The 14,457-nt window shown below is 36.8% G+C and overlaps 1 protein-coding gene across 1 annotated transcript in view; it reads right to left on the reverse strand.

Annotated features, from left to right (window-relative positions):
- LOC111051396 (neuroligin-2) overlaps positions 1 to 14,457 on the reverse strand; it is a 147,927-nt gene that overhangs the window by 91,850 nt on the left and 41,620 nt on the right. Inside the window, 2 exon segments of the mRNA XM_039440398.1 lie at positions 12,615 to 12,770; positions 12,773 to 12,895. Coding sequence (XP_039296332.1) covers positions 12,615 to 12,770; positions 12,773 to 12,895 — 279 coding nt within the window.

Below are 14,457 nucleotides of genomic sequence, written 5' to 3' on the forward strand. Positions count from 1 at the left end.
GTAATGAATATCACACAGAAGAAATGGTTCAGCTGCTCTGTTGTGAATGATAATTTAAATAAGGTGGACAGGTCTTTTATAGTTTGTTGTGAGCATGCTCAGTAGAGTTAGCGCTAGAGGCAGACAGCTGTGCAGGCAAGCGCTGCCAGCTTCTCGCGCCCCTCCTTCTTGTGCTCCCACAGATGTGGGTGGCCCGTCATCATTTCTTCCCTTTTCAAATCACATTCACCTTTTCAGATTTGAAATAATATTCTTATCATTCAAGCAATGTATCACTTCAATCTGAGAGTATAGCATTAGATGTAGAAATATGAATTCACTTCCAACTCATTGGTTGAACATTAAACCAAATCAAGTTGATGTATTGATTAATTAATTAACCTCAGTTAATGTTCAACCATTGAGTTGAAAGGTAATGAAAAATGGTATGTAGGAGAAAAAAGCAGAGTTTGAGAAAAAAGCAGAGTTCAAGGAAACGGGGTAAAGGAATCTTGAGTTCAGCGGCGAGAGTTTTTAAAGGTTTGGCAGGTAATGTAACATCAACTATTCTAAATAAGGTAATTGATAACCTTGGAGAAGAATATCATATTCCGGGATATCAGTATTGTGGGCCGGGCACGAAGGTTAATGAAAGGTTAAAGAGAGGTGATCAAGGCATAAATTCGTTAGATAAAGCTTGCAAGGCCCACGATATAGCCTATACTCAAAATAGTGATAATAAAACTCGAGCGGTAGCTGACAGGGCTCTAGCGAACGCTGCATGGGACATTTTCAAAAATCCTCAAACACCTCTTGCCGAGAAAGCACTTAGCTATCTTGTTACAAACGTTATGAAAGCTAAAGCGGCATTTGGTGGGACTTTGAGAAAGAAGAAGAAGAAGAAGAAGGGGGAGAGGAGAAGTTATAGTAACGATATTAGACGCAAAGCTATAGCTCAGTTGAAAAAGCATATTGCAGGAAAAGGATATTTTTTGAAGCCTTTTCCTAAAAGTGGTGGTAGACTTCTAGCCCCACCCCCGCCAGCATCATATGGAGTGAGTTTATTCCCCCAAGTTAAGAAACGTAGAACAACAGCGAAGAAGAGTAGGAAGAAGAAGAAGAAGAAGAAGACATGAATATTGAAGGAGAATTGAGTAATTATGATTTGATTGATTGGTCGAAATTATTACAGATTCGGTTAAGAGGTATATATATGCTAGATGCATTACCCAAAAAAATTCTAAAAAACGAAAATGCCATTGTGAATTTAGCAAGGGAAAGCGAGGATGGTACACACTGGGTAGCATATAAGAAAATTGGTTCTAATGTTTGGTATTTTGATCCAATTGGAAATTTACAACCTCCATACGAATTGGACAAATATTGGAAAAAAGAAAATGGAGTAAATATATTTTATAATGTAGAGCATATGCAACCATTAAATAGCGATTTTTGTGGTCATCTTACATTATTGTTTCTTGCAAATCAGTTGTAATTAAGTGATTGTGGTGAACACACAAGATGGTGGTTATTACATTACGATCTAACACAAGTGATCTCTATGAACATTTACAAGAAGCTATAGAATTGGATAAAAATCGTGAATGGGAAATTGGATTGATTAATTTTTCCAGTTACAATAGTATTGCAAACATTAACAAAGGAACAAATTCCAGCTTCAAATATGGTGATAGATTAATCGAGTTGGATACTGGTGCATATGAAGTTGAGGATATTATAAAATCTTTAAAGAATAAATTGAATATTGATGACAAGAAGAATAAACTTATTATACGTGCAAACGTAAATACTATGAAGATTGAAATTCATTCTGATAAAGCCATTGATTTAACACGTTCTGATTCGATTGCTAAGATACTTGGTTTTGATAATGTTGTTTTGCAGCCAAATAAATGGCATTATTCCAAACATTTGGTTAACATAACAAGCGTTGACAGTATTCTTGTTGAGTGTAATTTAGCTTGCGGCAGTTATTCTGAGGGAAAACAAAATCATATAATCTACGAATTTTTACCAAAGGTTCCTAGCGGTTATTTAATAAACGAAGTACCATCACCGATTATTTATGTACCTTTGAATACACATCGAATTCAAACTATTAATGTAAAGGTAACGGACCAGAACGGATCGTTTATTGATTTCCGCGGAGATACAATTACAATTAGGTTGCACATACGTGAAAAGTAATGGGTTATCTTATTTTCAACCCACGTTCGAATAAGAACAATCAAGTCATTAGAGAAAGGAACGCGATAGCGACAACACCTAAAAACAAACGTGCTTTGTCGGCTAAAAGCGCGAGAATATTAGAAAAGTTGGGTTTTATAGTCGATTGGCGACATGTTAGGCGGGGGAGCGGCGGCAATTAGTGAAATACTGGATGTGGAGACAGACCTTCAGTTTTATAATGATATTACTAAATTCCAATTTCACACTCATACAGTTTATTCGGGACAGGAAATAAAAAACTCTGACGAGGCACGTATTGGCATAAATTCTTTAGATGTCTATTCTTTACCTTGTAAATCATTCATATTGATTGAGGGAACAGTTAACTGTACAAAACCGGGAAAAGACCCAGCCGATACACCAGTTGCAGCAGGCTATAAATTAAGCAGTAACGTAATCGGTAACCTTTTTGACGAAATACGATATGAATTAGCAGGTCAGCAAATTTCTAAATCAAGATTGATTGGATTAACATCCACAATTAAAGCTATATTGGTGAAAAATACTCTCGATAAAAACACATATCACTTGGCTGGTTTTGACAGAGCAGGATATGAGCTAGCGGATAATACATTCACTTTCTGTGTTCCGCTGAAATTAATCCTCCCGTTTTTTGAAGATTTTCAAAGAATAATTTTAAATTTGAAACAGGAACTCGTCTTATTGAGGTCACCAACAGATCTAAATTGTGTTGAGTCTTCAAGCGGAACAAACGTTAGTGTGAAAATTACAAAACTGCAATGGCGCATGCCCTACATAACTTTAGAAGATCATGTAAGACTGAAATTTTTGAGACTGCTCGATGCTGACACTCCACTGAAATTAGGTTTCCGCCATTGGGAAATTTGTGAATTACCAAATTTGCAAAATTCACTTAACCATTCTTGGGCGGTTCGTACCACATCGAGTTTTGATAGTCCAAAATATGTTATAATTGCATTTCAAACTGATCGTAAGAATAAAATAAATAAATCAATATCTAATTTCGATAGCTGCGGTATTTACAATGTTAAAGTATATTTGAACAGTGAGTATTATCCATATGAAAATCTGCTAGGTAAGAAGGAGGTTTTATACCGCATGTTCTTGGATTTCGCACCCTCGTATTATAATCATTCAATCAATAGTGAACTCGGAACAGAAATCGATTTTAAAACATTTTGTGATTCAACACCACTGATTGTTGTAGATTGTTCACACCAACCAAGTCATTTGAAATCATCGACAGATGTTCGTATTGAAATGGAATTTAAAAGTGCAGTACCTGCAAATACTTCCGCTTATTGCGTTTTAATTAGCGATCGTGTGATGGAATATACACCTCTCACGAGTATGGTGAAAGAAGTTCAGTAATTTGTTGATAGAGTGCATCACTGCAGGTTATATAAGGTGTGTACTGCAACAAATGTAAGCCATTATCAGTTTCACCTTTGAACAGTCAACATGTCCTATTCTTTGTGTTCTGATATTTTGGATAAGCCGCAAACTCGCTCTATTGGTATTCAGTGCGATCTTGATAGTTTCTATTATGAAGCAAGCTGCAGTACGCCGAAGCCGCTGGAGGTGGAGGAGGAGGAGGGGAGAGACGCAGGATTACCGAAGCCGCTGCAGGTGGGGGAAGACAAAGGAGGATTTGAGGAACCCCCCGCCGCGCTCGCCGCCCCCGCCGCCGCCGCCGCCGCTGAGGGGAGAGACAAAGCCTATGAAGAGAAAGAAGGTCAAGCGACTGCTAAAATTGCTACAGTTGATCTTCACTGGTTTAAACAAGATTGTAATCAAATTATTGTGAAAGAACTTGCCATAATTGATCAGTTTAATAATTATATTGTGTTCCATTTCAAATCGCCATTTGCAAAGTCAGAATTGAGTGCAAAATTGTATAACGATGCAACATGGTTAGAACGTCACTATCATAAAATAAAATGGGAAGATGGAGATTTAGAATACAATGAGTCATTAATTCGTGATTACCTTGCAGCTTATGAGAAAATTTTCACAAAAGGAACTGAGAAAGCAAAGTTTTTAAGAAGATTGCATAGCAACGTACAATGCATACCAGAGGATTTTCCAAAACCTGATTTCAGCTTTTTCACTAGTTCATGGTGTTATGCTGCATGCAACATTCATAAAAATAATCCACATTCTCGGTGTGCCTTATTCTCCGCCCAGCATTATAATTCTTTGTTGTTTAAAAATATGTATCAAACAAATAATTTCTTGTGCGAAAACAATCGAATGCAAAGTATGAAAATGGCTCCGATGTACACAAATTCACAGAAAAGAAACTTTGCTCGTTATGGATTCTTCTACAACGGAAAGGATCTACAGTGTGTTTATTGCCAGCATGCATTGAGACTGCATAAAGCGCGTACATGTTGTCTATCGTCAATTGATGAAGAAAGACCGCTTAATTACTCTATAATAGTTCCTGCCTACACCTAGTTTTCTTCATTCGCTCAACATCATGGATCCGAGAAAGTGGTTGGCTCCCGACAACGAATTGGAAGTGAGGTTAAAAAACTGTATTGATTGGTACGATGAGTGTGAAAGTGCAATTAGGAAATCAACTCCTGAAAATTATAGTTTGGCGAAGCAATTGAAAGACATTTTTCTAAGCACGGTGAATTTAAATGATATAAGAGACTATCTATGTTATTATCGTCCTCATAATTTATGTATAGATAAGCTAATTAGAATTGAAGATGAAGTTATGTGTTGTTGTAGTGAAATGTGTAAATAAACGTTTTCTGCCTTCAAACGATTTTTCATTCCGATATCCCATTCACGTTTTTTAGTTTAGTTGCTGCTTAGAGCTAGAGCAGACACCACGTGTGTGGTAATCTTTAGTGCACGTGCGCCTATAACACGTGCATCTCATTAATTTAGAGCTAGAGCAGACAGCACGTGTGGGGTAATCTTTAGTGCACGTGCATATCATCAATTTAGAATTCTTTCCCCCTCATTCGACTCGCATCAAACATCTGCAAGATGCAGTGTTATGGTTTTTCAAAATTCAAAAAATTATCTCGTCTCTTGATGTCAATTTCATTTAATGAATTTGATTCAATTGCGAAGAATATTAAATTTTCAACAGGATGTCAAGATGTTGATTTACCGTTAACAAAAACAGAAAATGTACACTTTTCGATTCTATCTGAGATTTTCGAACTGCTCAATATTCTAGACAGCGGTCATCTACATTATGATTGTACAAATGATTCGCCATTATCTGTTGTTAAAAATTCCGATGAACTTTGGAAATGCTTGTACGATATTGCAGATAAAAAATGTAAAAGAACGTAGAGATTTATAGCATTAGATGAGAGAGAATTTCTCAATTCAATTAGATATAGAGAGAGTCATTGACCTCACTTTAATATGGATTCACTTTAATCTGTCACCAAAGGAATTTTTCCCTCTCATCTATACTGGGAGAGAATTTCTCAATTGATTCTTATCTCCTTTCGGAAAGGGAGCGGGAAAGAGATGGCATGAGTAAAAGAAGGAGATCTCTATCTCTATCCTCATCATAGTAGAGCGAAATGGATTCACTTCAATTTGTCACTATAGCATTAGATGTAGAAATATGAATTCACTTCAATTTGTCACCAAAGGAATTTTTCCCTCTCAAGAGATTTTTTCCCCCACATCTTTAGAATTCACCTCAATCTGTCACCATAGCATTAGATGTAGAAATATGAATTCACTTCAATTTGACAGTAGACAGAGAGGGAATTTTTCCTCCTAAAAGGGAAATTTTTTTTTCCCTCACCTGGAGAGAGAGAGAGATATCTCCCTCTCACTCACTCCCCCTCACCTCCACTGGACAGGGGGAAGGGGAAATCTATTTTTAGAAAGAGAGAGAAAGATATATCACCCTCTCACTCTCTCCCCCTCACCTCCACTGGACAGGGGGAAGGGGAAATCTATTTTTAGAAAGAGAGAGAAAGATATATCTCCCTCTCACTCACTCCCCCTCACCTCCACTGGACAGGGGGAAGGGGAAATCTATTTTTAGAACACCCCCCGCCCTACAGGCGGGGGGAAGGGGAGGAGGGATGGACGAGGGGGGAGAGGGGGGAGGGGGATCTCGAGCAAAAAAGTCAGTCTATCCCCACAAATTATCTCTACGTTATATAATACCTTATTCTACAAATTATTCAATGTTTCATTAGAGTTCTAGCCAGCACGAGTAAAATGATTCATACATTTTTATTCATATATTCTACAAAATACTCTAATCATAATATAATTATCACATTGAAGGAAGAGCTGGGCTGAGCCAGTACTATATCTCTCAATTTTGATAAAAATTTAATGTTGTCCAAAGGTTAAGGAAATGAAATCACACACTGCTCCCTCACTTGATCCAGATTTTCGGTCCAGGAATAATGATTTGGAAAATTCTTATTCTGAATGTTGACAATAATTTTTATGGATCAGAGTGTATCACAATGAATAGAAAATTTGAGATATTTCACACTCATTTGAAAAAATCGAATACAAAATCACAAACTTACTTACTATTCAAAATAAAATAGAATAAATAATCTCCTTTATTAGTCAAGTATACAACAATAAAATATTTCTCTTTCAATATTACATTTTTGCATTCACCCTAAGGATCAAATCCGTCCGGGGGAGCCAGCAAGAATCATCCAAAGATTGAAGAATAAATCCTTTCCAATTTGATCTATTATTCATCCTTTCTCTCTATATCTATTGTACACTATCTTGCAGTCAATAAAGTTCCAATATATTAGTTTAAAATAGTTCTATAATGTCTCTGTACGATAACTATTGGTTGATTAATCGCTTGGAACTTTAAAATGAAAAAAATTGAATTCGCCAAGCAGGCAGTTATTCACAATAAATAGGGTTAGTTCATGCCAATATGAGTATTCACCACAATATAACCTCAACTTCTACTATAGACGTACACCCCATTTCTTTATAACTCTCTTTCTCCGCTCTCCACACTTTCTCTCACTCAGCCAGATTGTACTACTCTCTCACTCCTTTCCCTCTCACTTCCAAACAAATCCCAGATCAGTGCTGAATAGAACGCTTCGAGAAAACAGTCTTCTAACATACAGCTTCACTCTTTCTTTCTTCTCTTTACGCGCCAAAAAAACTCCCGCTCAAAAAGTCTAGAAATAAGAAGAAAAAACGAGGGAATCTTCAAAGCTCTACAAAGCCGAAAAAGGGTGGAGGGGAAAGATGAAAGGGGTAGGGGGGAATCGAAGTGATTACTGTTCAGTGTTTCCAGAAAAGTCCAACGGATTTCGCAAAAACAGAAATTTATCTGTCAGTTGAAACAGTGAAATACGAGTTTTAAGTGCTAATTGGCCCATAAAGCAAATTAAATAACTTGAGAAGTTATAATTTATTTCTTATAGTCACGAAAGATATAATGTATGTTATAGCCGAGTCCTATATAATAATAATAAAATAATCATAATACTTGACTGAGCGAAGTGAGGTCTAAGGTTTAAGTCGACGGTTTGGCATTTTTTTAAATGTTTATATGTTGCGCATTTACGGGGAAACGCGGTAATAGATTTTCATGAAATTTGACAGGTTTGTTCCTTTTTGAATTTCGCGCCGACGTATATACAAGGTTTTTAGAAATTTTGCATCTCAAGAATAATATAGAAGGAAAAAGAGCCTCCTTCATACGCCAATATTAGAGTAGAAATCAGACTATAGAATTATTCATCATAAATCAGCCGACAAGTGATTACACAGATGTGTGGAGAAGCCAGTCTATTACTGTATTTGTATAAGTCTATAGTTCCAATCAAATACCTTAAAGAGGTATGTATCTTTAAGCTGGATTTACACCAAAGTTATTAACATAATGTTAATAACTTAATCCTAGAAGATTCTATTAGATTGAACGGAAATTGACAAACACACATCTTCATCATGTGTATGATAAGTTATGTTCAATCTAATATAATCTATAAGGATTGAGTTATTAACATTTTGTTTGTAACTTTGGTCTAATCGCAGTTTTAAGGTCTTTGGTTTCAATATTTTGTTTTGCAATCATGGTATTATTATGCGTGCCCATTAGTATCAATATTCTCACCTTTCAAAAACCTAATTTAATGGGTGATTTAAAATAAACAAATAAACGATGAAAAATTAATTTTCATCAGATAGAAAGATTATCACGGAACTGGATGAATTATATCATATGGAATACAAATTCAAACGTGAACTGAGTTTGTTAACATTTAAAACAAATGACATCAGGTGCTTGTGGATGAGAATACTGCGTGAGGTCTACTGTTCACAGAACTACTAGTATATCATATTCTACAGTTCAGAATAATTGAAATTGTAATCATTACATTGAAATACATTAAATTCTATCTTTGTGGAATTTTGAATGTCAATTTCTTTGCACAAAAGCTTCTGTATGGAAAGCCGATAAATCTTGAATAGATCTCAACTGTGTTAAGCGGGTTGTCTACACTGCGCCGTGCATGCTTTAAACAGTATTTGGGTTTTAACGGTTTTTAAGAGTTTAGGCTCAACACTTTTTCATATAGTTTTAAGAAATATCTTTCACCTTTCCTCAGTTCATAGATATTTTTTTTCTCCACTCTTACTCACTCACTCACACTCAATCTCTCTCTTTCTTCTAATCATGATCAATTTCATTAATCTTTATCTATCACTATTCTACCACTTCTATTTCCATCTTTTGCCTCCTTCTTCTATTTAATTTCCCCTCCTACGTCTTTCTCCTACTTTCATCTCCTCACTTCTTCACCATTCTTCTTTTCTGTTCTCTCTCCTTCCTCCTTTTTCTCCCTTCTTCTTCTAAATTCATCTTCTTTCTTATCATTTCTCCTCCACCTTTCTCCTTTCTCATTTCTCCTTCTTGAATCTTCTGTCTTCTATATTTTTTCTCCTTCCTTCTTCTCCCTCCTCCTTCCTTCTTCTTCCATCTTCTTTCTTCTTCTTTCTTCTTCTTCCTTCTTCTTCCTTCTTCTTCCTTCTTCTTTCATCTTCTTCCTTCTTCTTCCTTCTTCTTTCATCTTCTTCCTTCTTCTCCCATCTTCTTTCTTCTTCTTACTTCTTCTCCCTTCTTAGTTATTCTTCATTTTTCTCCCTTCTTCTTACTTCTTCTTACTTCTTCTTACTTCCTATTCTTTTATCCTTCTTCTTTCATATTCCTCCATCTTCTACCTCTTCTTTCATCTTCTCCATTTTTCTTCTGTCTCCATCCTCCTTCATTCCTCCCCATCCTCCTTCCTTCTTATTCCTTATTTTTCCTCCTTCCTCCGTATTCTCCCATCTTCTCACATCTTCTTCCATATTCTTCATTTTTCTTCCGTCTCCCACTTCTTCTCCCTTCTTATTTTTCCCTCCTCATCTCTCCACTCTAAAATTCTTCTTTTTCTTATCTGCTCCCCCTTCTTCTTCCGTCTTCTATCTTTTTTCTTCTCCCTCTACCTTCTCTCTTCTTTCATCTTCTCCCTTTTGATTCACAATAGTTGATTACAAAAGTGGTCCATTATTCACAAAATTCCAAGGCTAACCACCCTTCTTCCTCCTTTTTTCTTCTTCTTCTCCTTCTTCTTCTTCTTCTTCTTCTTCTTCTTCTCCTTCTTCTTCTCCTTCTCCTTCATCCTTCTCCTCCCTTCTTCTTCTTCCTACTCCCTGCACCTCCTTTCTCCACCCTTCACTACATTTTCTCCTTCATCTTTTATCTTTTTCTCCCTTCTCATCATCCCAACTAGGCAATCATTCTATCTCTGTCTATCGCTATCCAGTGATAGTTTTGAGCTGTCAAATCCCTCTCTGATAAAACAGCCATAATATCAACGCTCCTTATATCAATGCAATGCGAAGTTTAAGACCTTGCAATATGTTACAATAAATCAATCATACTTTCCCCTCCATCCTTTTCTCTCCGATTGCTTCTCACTCTCTCACACATCGTTCCATGTTAAATTTATTGCTCACTTCAATATCATATAAAGGTCACTTCTTTGGAGAGAAAAATACGTGTATTTCCCAGATTGTCTGTTCCTTTTCTCCACTGAGAGTGAACATTGTATCTAGAAATTTGAATCTGTAAAAAATGTTTTATCACAGAATAACTATTCAATAACTATTGGCAACCGCTCGAAAATAGTCCGATGAAATTTGGAACGACTAAGTACCTCCACACCCACTCCGCAACAATGTTTTATGAGAAGCAATTTCAAGTTTCTTCAGAAGGAGAAGAAGGAGAATAAGGGGAAGAAGAGAGAGGTGAATGAGAGAACATAAAAAAAGAGGGAGATAAAAAGGAGGAGAAAGAGGGGAAGAAGAGAGAGGAGAAGGAGAAGAAGAGAGAGAAAAATAAAGAGAGGAAGAAGAAGGAGGCGAAAAAGGGAAAGGAATGGAAGAGGGGGGAGAAGAAGAAGTACGAGGAGAAGAAGGGGAAGAAGATGAAGAAGAAGAAGAAGAAGAGAAGAAGAAGAAGAAGAAGATGAAGAAGAAGAAGAAGAAGAAGAAGAAGAAGAAGAGAAGAAGAAGAAGAAGAGAAGAAGAAGAAGAAGAAGAAGAAGAGAGGGTCTAGAGGAAAGAATAAGAAGAAGACGATGGTGAGTGGAAAAAGGGGTGAAGAAGAAGGCGAAAAAGAAGTAGTGAGAGGGTGAGGAACAGAACAAGAAGAAGGAAGAAGTAATTGTGATGGTGAAGGAGTGGGAGGTATATAAGAAGAAGGAAGAGGGGGTGGAATGGAAGAGATGGAGGAAGAACTGACGAGAGAAGAGGAAAGAGGAAGGATGATGATGGAAGAAGAAGGAGAAAGACTGGTGAAGGAGGATGAAGACAAGAGAAGAATGGAGAAGAAGGGGAAAAGAGAAAGATGGAGAAGAAGAGTGAGAAGAAGGGGAAGTAGCTGGCCTTAGAATTTTTAGAACAATAGATTTCTTTTATAAGATTATTGTCAATTAATGCATAAATGAATGAAAATTTTGGAATGAACATAAGTAAATGAATAAATATTATAGTATCTTAAGTCAAAGGACGGGAAGGGGCCTCTTGCAGGCGAGAATGATGTTTCTAGTCGAGGCGTTAGCCGAGACTAGAATTTGATTCGAGGACTGCAAAAGACATTCACGTCCAAGTAGCTTACACTTTCTTTGTCATAATAATCTAGAAAAGAATAATTGAGAAACAGAAAACATTATCTGCTTGTGCTGACATTATTACATGCATTCTATAAACATAACCTAGTTTACGAGTATCAAATCAGGAATTTCTTGATTGTAGTTGACGATACTTCCACCTGGAGTGCTAAAAGGCGGTTTTCGTACCAGTTTTGCTGCTCCAAATTCGGAACTAGGAAACATACACAACTTTAAAGAAAACATATGATTTTATTACGGTATAGTATGCTGTAATGAGAATCATATGTTTATTTTGTTCTACAATCAGCTGTTCACCGGCTCGATTTCATGGATGTAAAACAGCTAAAATTGAATGATGATAACAAAAAAAAAATCTGGTGTGGCGCACTCACACAACTTTCCTTGCCGTTATGATAATTGATCACCTGACGCTAATGTACTCGCGCATCTCAAGTCTACTGTTCAAAGATATGAGACAGCTGGTGATAGGCCAATAACGCTGGAAACACACGAGGTCTGCTATCTCTTCGTAGTGGATGATTTAATAGAACCAACAGTTGCCAACAGTTTGGAATTAAATAATCATAATTATTTTCTCGAATTTCAAGCTTATTCTTAATTCTAGGTGGAAATGTTACTAGACATTAATTGCAGAGATTTTCATGCTCAATATTTTCCACTTGGAATTTTTTGTTTAAATTGTATATGAAGGCTGATAATTGAGAATCTAAAATCAAACTTTGCATAGATATGGCAAAGCTCCTGAAATTTTTACAGATATAGGACTTGTTGCAGTTGATAGAACTTATCCAGGTATGAATTTGATCAAAATCGTTGGAGCCTTTTTCGAGAAAATCGCGAAAAATCCTGTTTTTGACAACATTCTCGTCATTTTAGCCGTCATCTTGGATTGCATTTGATCGAAATTGTTCGTGTCGGATCCTTATAGTGTAAGGACCTTACGTTCCAAATTTCAAGTCATTCCGTTAACTGGGAGATGAGATATCGTGTACACAGACGAACATACACTCATACACACACACACACAAACACACACACACACACACACATACAGACCAATACCCAATAACCACTTTTTTGGACGCAGGGGACCTTGAAAAGTATAGAAATTTCAAAATTGGGGTACCTTAGTTTTTCTCGGAAAGCAATACTTTCCTTACCTACGGTAATAGGGCAAGGAAACTGGAAAAAATGAATGGATTGATATTATCATTATTCACCAACCTTGTTGAGATTGAGGCCTCTTCTCAGGCAGTCCCGAATCTATGACGACGCCATCGACACTAGGCCCAAAGGCAGCGGCGAACTCAGGTGCCTGAATGGGCGCAGACATGAGGCGCGCCAACGGCCGGTCACGCAAGCACCTGAGCAGGTGCGCCTGGGCATATCAGGTGCACAGTCGGCGTGCCGAGCCACCTGCCGGCCGAAGCGGTACGGCTCGCGAACCAACGCCCAAGGGCTCAGTGCTGAACCTGACATCAGGATGGCGCGGTGGAACAGTAAACCTGAAAAACACAAAAGTACTTTCAAATTTTTATGAAAATCATTTTTCCATGAAACAATTTTACCATAAATTATAGTTGGATAGCAATCGCATAGTTGAATGAAACGATTTGTAACTGTCACATCCACTTATCTATTGATAAGTACTTGATTGTACTATGAATATAAATTATATGAAACTGACAGTTCCATATAACACTGATAGTTTTGTTATTTATTCCATTTTTACACAAAGATTCAACTTCAAATAAGAATCATTGTGAGTATAAATATGTTACAATTATATTAGAAATTGATAGTTTTTCATGGAATACATAAATAAAATTCGAATCATTGTGAGTATAAATATGTTACAATTATATTAGAAATTGATAGTCTTTTATGGAATACATAGATAAAATTCCACGGTTTATTATTTATTCATTTCCCACCCATTTATTGCATTGAACCATTCATTGAAGCACAGCATCAAATAAATGATTGGGAGAGAATCAACAGGATAAATTCAAGATAGTATTTCAAATTCAAATTCAGGATAGTAATTCACAGTTCGAAAATAGAGAGAGAGATCGAAGAACTGTATACACTCTTCGACAGCGTGTGTCTTACATGTGAACTACTCATGCCACACTAATCTTTTGTTAGCGTCACACGTTACGTCACAGCTCCAAATGGGACCTTGCTATATGTTAGCCCAGTGAATGAATACATTGATTGGCAACAAATTGAGGGTGACCTGACTTTTTGTGGGGTGATAGAATTATATTATTCAGTTTACACTGTTTCAATTTGGACTGAATGTAGGCTACAATATAAGTTTAACAATTTGAACAGAAATTTGCAAGCTACCAAGAAATACTGGTATTATTAACCCGTATATTTCTCATGCAAGTTTGTATTCTCCCCCAGTGAATCAATAACACAGGATAAACATACAATAAATTTTCTCGCTCATGATTTTCTATGGATTTTTAATAGCTTCTTCTACTTCGAGCTTGAAAAAACACATAAAAGCAATGTAAAGAACAAGAAACTTTGAAATTGAGTATTGTAGAGGATGAGGAGATTGATCTCAAAGCACAGAAGAAAAAGATGATGAGATGAAAAGAAGAAAATCGATCCCAGGACTAAAGAAAAATGATGACGACCTCCAATTTTCCGGCGAAAGAATAATATGAAGAACAAACGCTCTTATTCACTCCATCTCTTTCACCAACTCACTATCACTCTCTCTCTGTATCTCCCTCTCACTCTCTCTTTACTCCACTCTCCCTCCCTTCCTTCATCATGCTACTCTCTTTTTTCTACTCTCTACCGCCCTCGCACCCTATCACTCTCACTCTATCTCTCTCTGTATCTCCTTCTCTTCAACTCTCTCTCACTGTATCTTCTATTCTGTCTCTCACTCACCTTCTCTCTCACACCCTCTTTCTCTCTTACACACTCTCTTTCTATATATCTTCTATTTTGTCTCTCACTCACCATCTCACTCTCCACCCTCTCTCTCTCACCCTCTTGGTCTCTCACTGTATCTTCCTCTCTTTCTCTCTCTCTCTCTGAGAAT

Source organism: Nilaparvata lugens, chromosome 13, assembly GCF_014356525.2.
Source record: "Nilaparvata lugens isolate BPH chromosome 13, ASM1435652v1, whole genome shotgun sequence".
Lineage (NCBI taxonomy): Eukaryota > Metazoa > Arthropoda > Insecta > Hemiptera > Delphacidae > Nilaparvata > Nilaparvata lugens.